Source organism: Pundamilia nyererei, unplaced genomic scaffold (assembly GCF_000239375.1).
Source record: "Pundamilia nyererei isolate P.nyererei 1_Seehausen unplaced genomic scaffold, PunNye1.0 scaffold00143, whole genome shotgun sequence".
Lineage (NCBI taxonomy): Eukaryota > Metazoa > Chordata > Actinopteri > Cichliformes > Cichlidae > Pundamilia > Pundamilia nyererei.
In genome coordinates this window covers 639,199-649,779 of record NW_005187544.1, presented here as the reverse complement: position 1 = coordinate 649,779, position 10,581 = coordinate 639,199, and the positions used below count along the sequence as shown (strand labels likewise).

At 41.4% G+C, this 10,581-nt stretch overlaps 1 protein-coding gene across 1 annotated transcript in view; it reads right to left on the bottom strand.

The window, feature by feature from the left end:
* prmt3 (protein arginine methyltransferase 3) overlaps positions 1 to 9,863 on the bottom strand; it is a 57,938-nt gene extending 48,075 nt beyond the window's left edge. The window contains exons 1-9 of the mRNA XM_005744401.1: positions 9,817 to 9,863; positions 9,533 to 9,662; positions 7,917 to 7,999; positions 7,775 to 7,824; positions 7,521 to 7,626; positions 6,665 to 6,818; positions 5,992 to 6,133; positions 4,083 to 4,148; positions 1,578 to 1,699 (exon numbers count right to left, since the gene is read on the bottom strand). Coding sequence (XP_005744458.1) covers positions 1,578 to 1,699; positions 4,083 to 4,148; positions 5,992 to 6,133; positions 6,665 to 6,818; positions 7,521 to 7,626; positions 7,775 to 7,824; positions 7,917 to 7,999; positions 9,533 to 9,662; positions 9,817 to 9,838 — 875 coding nt within the window. The 5' untranslated portion in view covers positions 9,839 to 9,863. The remainder of the gene's footprint in view (positions 1 to 1,577; positions 1,700 to 4,082; positions 4,149 to 5,991; positions 6,134 to 6,664; positions 6,819 to 7,520; positions 7,627 to 7,774; positions 7,825 to 7,916; positions 8,000 to 9,532; positions 9,663 to 9,816) is intronic.
* Positions 9,864 to 10,581: the final 718 nt, after the last annotated feature.

The following is a 10,581-nucleotide window of genomic DNA, read 5'->3' as shown; positions in this document are numbered from 1 at the left end:
TGTGTGTGTGTGTGTGTGTGTGTGTGTGTGTGTGTGTGTGTGTGTGTGTGTGTGTGTGTGTGTGTGTGCGTGTGTTGGAGAGAAAGAGGAAGTGAGGAAAAGGAAAAAGAGAGGCTTTACATGACAGTGAACCTAGTAATTTTTTTAAAGAATAGCACAGACCAAACGTGGCTAAAACACCCCGATTTACTTTCGTTAATACTGCATTTCTGGGCAAACCACAGGCAAATACTTGCTAAAAAAATCATCCATGCCTTCAGTTCATGCCGCCATTAACTTTGCTCACTCAGAAAAAACAGCGTCTCACATTTTTACGCTTTATTGTTAGAATAAATTACGTCTTATCAGCTAATCCATCAATTCCATCCATTTTTTAAAAGTATTTAGACAGTATCTATTAAGGACGTGACTGTGAAGGGAGGAAGTCACGTAGAGCTTTTCATTTAAACTTTGGCGATGGAGTGGAAACAGGAGATGGATGCTCCTGCCCAACCAACAGGAGCCACTTTAATTACAATCCCGATATTAACATCAGGAGGAAGTGACGGACACACACAGGGGCCAGCTCTATGTGCATACACACACACACGCACACAGAAATAAAATCACAACCCAAAGAAGCCATGGGTGGATTTTTGTATGCGTTGCTGTATTTACCTGTGTGTGCACATGTGTGGATGTATGCTTTTTTTTTTTAAAAAGAAGAAAAAAAAAGGCGTGGAGTGCTGGAGGATGTACAACATCTTTCTTTAGTTGAATCCTCACCGCTGGCAAACCTGCAATGCAGCCTGCATGCCAACACACACTCCAACAGCTATTCAGTGGGCTGTAAAATTAAAACGTCCTCTTCCCTTAGAAAACCCTGTTGTTTTGCTTATACTGCACTGTCTTACATAACGGAAATAATAGCTGTCATAATGGCCCCCAACTCAAAAAACCATTTAGGAGGCAGGGGTATGATAGTGGCTGCAGGTAGATGGAAGGAGAGCAGAAGCTCTTGTTGAGGTAAATGGACTCCACTGTGGAGTATCAGCTGCAGAAATACAGGAAACACGCGGCACATGAAATTGGACCGAGGACTTTATTAAAAGGGAATCAACAGGGGGTTCATCTGCATGTTCATCTGTGTATCTCTGTGTGTTGGGGCAGTGTTGGGGGTGACTCTAGACTTCAGACTGGAGATACTGCAGAGGAGAGGGGTGAACGAGTCAGATCACAGGTGTAAATTATGTACATTATGGCCAGGCAGCTGACAGCAGCTCTATTGAAGTCAACCAGCTGAAACAAATAAAAGGTAGCTGGAGGTCACACAAACCTCCACTCCCACCATCTTCTGCTGCACACAAAGGGGAGAAGATCTGCGTACTCTCTTGGCTCCACAGGGGCCGATATGAGGTGAGGGTCACATGACTGACAGGGGCTTGTACCAAATCTGATTAGTACTGACTGACTATTTGCACTTAAGTTGTAAAAAATGTAATTTTTCATTGCTGTGAGCACCGCAAAGGAAATTCTGCTGACAGCTCATGTGTTTTGGTGGAGCTGAACAGAAACAGAGTGCACAGGAAGAGTCTCACCTGACTATGTCCATGGCCTGGTAGATGATTTCGGACTGATCCACCGCTATAACCTTTTTGGCCCCAGCTTGTGCAGCAAACATTGATAATATGCCAGTGCCACAGCCCACATCAAGCACCACCTAAAGGATGCGATGGAGTCAAAATGAGAAATTACCCACAAACATGGAAAGCTCTTCACAGTCAAGGGGTTCAAAAACAAACACTTAAACAGGAGCATTTAACAGTGTTTACGATTGATTTCTTCATAATTCTTGTCATGTCCATGCGCTGCTGACCCCAAAAGGTCATCCAACACAATAACAACAGAGATCACGAAGGGAAACGCGATCACGTTACAGCTTTAAGGATAAAAGATTCTAGCCTATGCAAGTTATTACAAAAGAAAAAATCAAATATAACTGGAGGAAATAAAGACATGATTCTTATTTGGATTTTCTTTGACAACCCAAATAACTGCTAAAATGACAGCTGCCATATTTTGCTGGCAAATATGCACATTTATGAGAATTTTTTTCTACACTTCCCGGGAACAGATAAGTCAACCACGTCCAGTCTATGGCTCTGTAATAACTTAACAAAAGACTTTACACTCACTTATTGAAATTGTCAGTTTTAACATTTAACCTCATCAAATTTTCAATTCAATTTTGTTCATATAGAGCCAAACAGCAACAACAGTCATCTCAAGATGCTTTTTATTATACGGTAAAGACCCTAAAATGATACAGAGAAAACCCCAGCAATCAACCAACCCCCTATGAGCAAACACCTGGCAACAGAGGGAAGGAGAAACTCCCTTTTAACAGGAAGAAACATCCAGCAGAATCAGGCTCAGGGAGACGGCCATCTGCTGTGACCAGTAGAAGGTGAGGGGAGGAGACCAGGACAAAAGACAGGCAGTGGAAGAGAGCCAGAGATGAATAATAACTAATGATTAAAGTGTGAAAAGAAACATTGCATCATGAGCAGCCTCGGCCTATAGCAGTGTAACGAACTAAATGTTATATCAAAAAGGAACGTTTGAAGCCTAATCTTAAAAGTAGAGAAGGTGTCTGTCTCCTGAATTCAAACTGGCAGCTGCTTTCACAGAAGAGGGACCTGAAAGCTGAAGCATCTGCCTCACATTCTACTTTTTAATACCCACGTTACAACAAGTAAACCAGCACTCTGAGACCAACGTGCTCTATTGTGGTGAAATGGAACTATGAGGTCTTTAAAATATGATGGGGCCTGATTATTCAAGACCTTGTATGTGAGGAGAAGGATTTTTAACATGGAGCTAATAATGAGAAGGCAGTAATATGCTCACCTGGGCAAAATATGCTCTCTCTCTCTCTCTCTAGTCCCTGTCAGTACTCTCACTGCATCATTTTGGATCAACTGAAGACTTTTCAGGGAATTTTAGGACACCTACCCACCAGTTTTGGCCAGTGTGGTCAGAAGTGAGCTCACTTTAACCACATTTGACAGTGATGTCACACAGGCTCTTCTATTGGCAAACTATAATCAGATAGGAACTGATATTACATTACATGGCTACTAATAATCAAACGATTATTAAAAAAAAACCAAAGAAACAAAAGTTGGGTTTTTTCTTTCGCTGATGTCTTGCTGTTTCAACTTCAAAGACCCCATCAACATCTGGATTACTTAATGAATTCATGTTAAGCATGTTCTAAAGAACTTGCTCAAACTGCTGTTTAAACCCTTATTTTCTCTCAGCTTTTTCACTCTTTGCATTTTTTTAATCACCTCTATTTCAGGTTCCCATTGCTTTCACTTAATTTGTTCTTGTTCATCACCAACTGAGTTAAATGACTGAGACATGGACGCAGCGACTACATGCCCCAAATGTATAACACTGTGTGACTCTGTGTCTCTATTTAAGGAAACTCCCTGGTTACAATCCTGCTGTCTTTATGGGTTCACAGAGGGTCGCCAACATAGTGCTAACACAACAGAACGCAACTCCTCGCTTGATCTGCAACAAAAATATCCTGCTTGGTTCTGTTACCGGTTACTGAAGAAGGAGACGCTTCAACTCTCTGCCGACTGCTTCAGCCTGACAGGGATAATGGACGTTCCCATCAACACATCCTTCCTCCCCCCTCTACCGCCTCATCACAGCACTAACCAGCAGCGACCCATATAATGGATGGTCATGATACAGGCCACTGCTTCCCACAGCTAAAAGCAATGGAAAAGAGACGGATAGGGTGGGGTGGGGTGGGGGTGGGGGGGGGGTTAGTTGGAAGGGTTTGTGCTATGGGGTTGGTGGTGGATTGCATGTGTCTGTTATCAGGACTGTGCAGTCCATATTTAGACATGCTAATAAAGTCATGATGTGTTTTAAATCGGACACCGCGGCGCATTATTAATGTCTTTTTCTGGAAAATGCACATTCCTGTTTACAGGCTTGAGTGAACATTAAACTGGCTAACTCATACATGTAAACACACATTAATGTGTACACACGCAATTTCATTTGCTTGGATGACTCACCTTATCTCTGAACACTTCAGGGTTGCTGTACATGAAGTCTCGGTAACTCTCCGTGCGTACTTTATCCTGTGGATAGAATATACAAGCTGCTCTTGAATTAAAGAAAGGATTGCTTGTAATCTACAGTCATGTTTATGTTGTAACAAAGCTTTGAATTCAAGGTTGTCTACAAACTTAAAAAATAAGTAAATCCAGGCAAGTAAAGCTTTTTCCATATAGGGGTATATAACAGCAGGTTACAACAGTCTGTGTTGGTTTCCTGAACATTTATGAGCAAAACGCTGGGATAATAACAACTGGAAGGACACTGGAGGTCAGGTCAGGACTCGCTGATTAATCTGCCAATCATATCTGCCCACAAATCCAAGCACCTTCGCTCTGAGGGAAAAGCTATATACGAAATACAGTAACACGGCTTAATACATGTTAGAACAGATATGAATCTGGACTTTTGACTTTGAAAGATTACAAGAAACAGATTTTAGAACCTTCAGTTCATGGAGTTTGGCAGAAGTTAAGCGGTCCCCAAGTACCGATATACACTTCCGATTTTTCCTGTTTCCATTTTTGCTAATGGAAACAGGAAAAATCGGAAGTGTATATCGGTAATAGTAACTCTGATTTTGTTTCCTGAAGAAAACAAGACAATAATTAAATAACAACTAATGCATAAGGATGAAAACTATGATGAAATGTACTGACACTTGAATCAGTACATTTGATGAAAATGTTCTGGAGAGATGAGATCCAATCAGATCTAATTAAGTTGTACAACTAGCTCCCATGCTCCCCGTTTATCATGAAAACAATACGGTGTTGGCTTTTGTGCAGCCATTTCCCTCATTACCAGGTTTCAAAAATATATTTTATTAATTTGGTGAAGAAGTGGCTCTGGTGACTTGCCGAGTGACATCACGGACCGGCCAATCAAACCTAATGAATAACTCTAAAAAGCGAGTTAAGTTGAGCCAAGCCAAGTAGGTAATAATGGAGAAGGGCTAAAAATATCCCAATCAACACAACAAAGTTAGCATTTCATGCCTGATTACTTTAAGATATTTAAGATAGATTTAAGATAATGCCCTTTCAAAACCAAAATTAAATGAAAAACTAAAATGATCAAGAAATACTGAAGATTTTAATCATTCAGCTTTTTTGAAAAGCAATCCAGGCTAATGTTGTCTGTGGCCAATTAAAAGTTGTTTTAAAAATTAAACCCTGACACTCATGAAACATGTCATTCTCTTTTACATGACATCTCTCACTCTCTGTCTCTCTTACACACTCACACACACACACACACACACACACACACACACACAGACTGCGTCATAGGTAATTCAATTCATGCCAACCTGTGAAACATTCTACTGCAAAGCCCCCCATCACGTGCTCCTGGCCCCTCCTGACGCTTTGATGGACTTTAAAGCTTGACGCAAAAACATGACGCAAAACTTAACCGTGCTTAGCACCAATCAGGACAGCCAAAAGGATATGTAAGCACTGCGGTAAGTAGAACAGGACACACACACACACACACACACGCACACACACACATACATACACACAGAGCTTGCTTTCAGGTTTCAGCACTTCAGGAGTGTAAAAATTAATTTGCACACTTAAAGCTCCGCTATGCAGAGGCATGAGCGCTGCTTCACATAAGAGATCAGCACGTACTGCTGATTTGTCACTTTGGAGCGCTTGTGTCGTCCTCAGTATTAATTCATACATGAAGATGATCGTTTTCTTTTATAAGCTATATGAAAATCTTTTAGCCAAGATGCACGCCAATGAACCCGGCTTCATTTCTGTGCCCAGGGGAAATTATTCCAAAGACTGCAAAGAGACCTGCAGGCCTGGTCACTGTGTGTGTGTGTGTGTCTGTGTGTGTTTACACAACTCAGACCTTCAGCATCTCTTCATGGATGCTGTAATGTCCATAGGAGCTGAAGTAGGCCTCGTCCTCGTCCTCACGGAGCTCCGCCACAGCGCCCAGGGTCCCAGACCTGCTTGTTTCCGCATTCAGCACCAACCCCTGAGCCAGCACCCTGAAAGAACATCGCACAGATCGCCATTTAACTTCTCTTATTAGCACAAGGGACAAGAGCAGCGACCAGAAAGGAGAACGCACACACAGCCTTCATGCAGGACGAAGCAGTAAATGGAGGAGATGGGGCATTCATCTTTCTACCTCTCACCCAAATCCCCCCCTCCCCTCCAAACCCCTCCTCCCCCACAGCTCACCCTTTCTGCAATATTCCCTTATTGCTCCCCTACCTACCTTTCCTCCTCACTTTAACCTCCATGCTGCAGTGGAATTTTCCCTTCCGTTTTTTTTTATCTTTTCCCTTCCTCCAAACTTCTTCCACAAGGTACTCTAGTTAATGTTTCTGCAATACTGCGTTCACTGTGTCCCCCTGCTGGAGCTCAGAGAGCAGTGCAAATGCAACGTATTACACTGACTAAACTGCAAGTTCTGGATAATGTATTAAAAAATAAATAAATAAAAGGCCACAATTTAAAACCTAACACAATCACCCTGACATCAATGAAGATGAAACTGCAGAAAAGTCACTGACTTGAGTTTGTGCAGGTCATCCATGGCTCTGGCCAGTGCCTCCTCCGAAGAGCGGGCTCTCTCCTCCGCAGCCTGCGCCCTGTGCACAAGTGCATTATGGGGATCGGCCCCAGATGCCAGGCATGACCTCTCGCTGCCACAGAGCTCCTCGGGGTCTGACAAAAACACAGACAGAGAGATAGATATGTTTGGATGTTAAATGGGGAAAAAGTTTTCCTTTTAAGGACAACTGAGTGAAAACATGAGCGACAACACGTAGTGATCAAGCCTGTGGCATACAATAAGAAGTATGCAGGACATGGCTGTTGTTTTGGCTTAGAGTGTGCATTTTATGTATTTATGTGCTTTTCTTGCATTGATGATACAGGCAGAAATAGAGCATAAGTGCAACTATTAAAATAAGCATTAACATAAGCAAGTCAGGACTTTGCAATAGAGCTGACATTTCACAGTCTTCTGTGTAATACTGTTAATCATGCAGAAGAAGCAGTCCTAAAAGATGAGAACCAGCAGATGAAACTGAATATGTTGATACTGTGTTGGGAGACACAGCAAACCTTCTGGAAATGGCATGTTATTGATGTGCAATGGTTATTCCAGCAGTTTCCAGTAGCCTTATGCCCTATCATGCAATCATGATAATCACAAATATTTTATATTTTCGTTGCTGGTGTTGCGGTATGAACAGTGACCAGCAGATTCTCCACTCAACTGAATATCAAAACAGCAGAAACAGCCAGACATGTTCTCTGACCTGTGCATAAAAGCCGCGCTGACAGAACAGAGATCTGTTGATAGAAAATGCAGCTACTCAAAAATCAAAAACTAAGATCTGTGTTTTAAAACTGCTTCTGTACCTGTTTGCAGCAGCGGGTCATCCTGAAGGACTGGCTGCAGGAAGTCTTCACTCTCCCAGGGTAAAGGAGCATCTGGCAACCCATTCAGACTGGATGCTTTACATTTCTATACACACAAAAAATGTATGTTTTCATAAATCTGAAAACTCTCAATTTTTTTTTTTAGATATTCATTCTTCACACAAACAGTAGAAACATTCACATCCTGATATTTCACAGCATGATGTTCAATTCAGTTTGAAAACAGCACTCACTGTTGACCGTATAAAGTTGATCATTTTTATGTATCCGTAGTCATCTAAATCTAATGAGGGACAGAAAGTTGAGACATTTCATGAGAACAGAACAGCCATCTGCTCCTTTGGTGATGCAGGAAAAAAATCAATATCTACTTACTGTAATTTCTTATTAGATCTACAATGTTGACCTGGTGCTCAGCTGTACAGTGCTGCAGGGTGGCATTTACAGAACTTAGCAACCTGAAAAAAATAAGACAGACAGGAAGACTTGTTTAGTTATAAGCCATAAAAATCAAAAACTGAATCTTTGATTGTTTTTTTTTCTTTCATAGTAGAGTAGTAACTTGGGTATCCAGTTATTTTACATAACAGCAAACAAACCTGACTGAAAAAGCAAAAAACACAGAAGACACGGGGTGGAGATTTGCATCAATAACTACCTTAAAAGCTGGAACCAGTACATACATTTCTTTTACAACAATCAGCATAATATTACGATATTTGTCGTGTCAATACTATATCAATACATAGACACCAACTATCATTACTGTATTAAATTAAATTAAATACTGGGAATAATAAGAACAAAGGGGCTCATCTCGTCTGCTAGGAGGCAACCTTTCTGCAAATAGTTATGGTCTGACTCAGACTGACTGTAGTCACTCTCAGAGAGATTGTCGAGTGTTGTCAAATAATTGCTGTGTAATTTACAAATGCAGACAGATTGCCAATATGTTTCCATCTGAATGAGTCTTTGTCAATGAGCACAACTCGAGGGGACACAACACAACTCAGCTGGTCATATTCCTACAGAACAGGAAGGCTGCTGAGCGCAAACATAATTATTAAATGCAAATTTCTGTTAAATGTGAATTTCTGTCTATGCATACCACAACAGATATACGACTTCTGTTGATTTATCACAGTTAATTGATGTATTGTCAGAAACAGACTGCATGTAGTTGCCAACTTGACCCTATTCAATTGTCGACTGAGTATCTTATGGCACAATTTATGGCAGGATTTAGTGACAGTGTTGATGTGCTTGACAATCTCGTTTTGCACTGAACAAAAAAAAGTTGCAGTATGTGAGATAACGTCATCTTATTGGACAAAGCAGAGGCCATAATTTTGCATTAGAAAAGGGTGATAAATCTTAAATACTTTAAAAAAACAATACTATTGTATTATGGGGCATCTGGTGATTTCCACCTCTACAATGTAGTAGGGTAGCCTTGGAGATATGCAGCAATATGTTAGTGGTTCTTCTTTTGTCTGCTAGTGCAGGTGCTGGGAACTTGAGTACCTGGTTGTGTCTCCAGGTGTATCTGCCACGCGTTACACTGGTACTACAAGTAACGAGTATGTGCTTAAGACTGACTGAAGCTGAACATAGCTGACAGGCTGCACCCTCCCCTACTCAAAGGTTTAAGATTTCAGGTGATGGAAGGACATCATATGTTGCACAGCTGAGGTAGTACTCAAAAACAGCTCTTTTGATGGTGAAGCTTGCTGAGGTTTGCATAATGTCAAAGGAACTTGTCTTTATTCTGACCATGAGTTATTTGCACTGACACAAAAGTACAATTATTACACATGAATTGAAAGTTTAGGGCCACGTAGTGTGTGAAAGTTATATCTGTAGTGTTTTGTTACACGATCTCTTTTAGGTAAAGCATCTTCAGATCTGAGAAACTCAAAATGCGTGTAAACGTGTCGCCAATCATTCTAAGAAAAGCAGTGACAGACAGGTCCAGAGCAGGCTGATCTCACCTGTCACAGAACAAACAGGTAACCGGCTGACTGTCCTCCTCCATCCACTGCCACTGCTCTTCATCATCAACGTCATCATCATCATCACCGTCTGAGAGCTCAGGCATATCCTCAGCAGCTCCATCGACGTCTGCCAAAGTTAAATCTCATGAGTGTAAACGCAGATGTAAAAGCAGCTGTGTGACGAAACTAGAAACACGATTCTTCACCAAAGTCAATAACACAAATGAGCTAGCTCAAAGAAGAGTATGTGTGTTTGATTAATACAGTTATTTCTCACTCACGTGGGTCTGTGTACTCTGCCATGATGTCGCTTTGAGTCCGGAGGACTTCCTGGTGACGTTTGGTGACGTAAAAAATGGGACGGGCCCATTCCGAAGAAGCACTTCCACATACAAACCACCAGATGTCGCCAACGTTTAACTAAGGTAACACGTAAATAACGTGGTTTGTATAATGTTTTGTTGGGTGTTTGCAGGTACATTACAAACAGGTACATGCACTGGTTTAGGTTAGTTTTAGCTGTGGGTGCTACCAAAGCGGTCAGATTATAGTTATCTGAAACTTTTGAGGTACTTTCTAATGTCAAAATATCCGTTTTTTTCCTTTTTTTATCCATTTAAATTCAAGGTATATAACTGCAGGAGTGATTATGGCAGCATTATTACACACATGGGTGTTTTTTTTTTTTTACCATAAACAGTGTGACCTCTCTAAACATTAAAACATGACAATAGGCAGAGTGATAACAAAATCAAACTATTAGGGTAGTGTTATTATGTCAAAGGTGGGGCCAGGTTTCACAATGAGCTCACCCGAAACCCTGGCTGATTGGGACCCACACCCAGTTTCACACCTTGGCTCAGGCGATTAGAGGATCATCAGGGGGTCCTTTTGTTCCTCTGAGGGTGGATACTCCCACTAGGTTTAAATCTGGGACTCCCCACCATTTGACCTTAGAACTGAAGAAGCTTCTCGGATGAGAGGTGAAACGTCTTCAAGCAACTTAAAGAAGTCCTGACGCTTTTCTTTGCAAGCTCATTTGACTA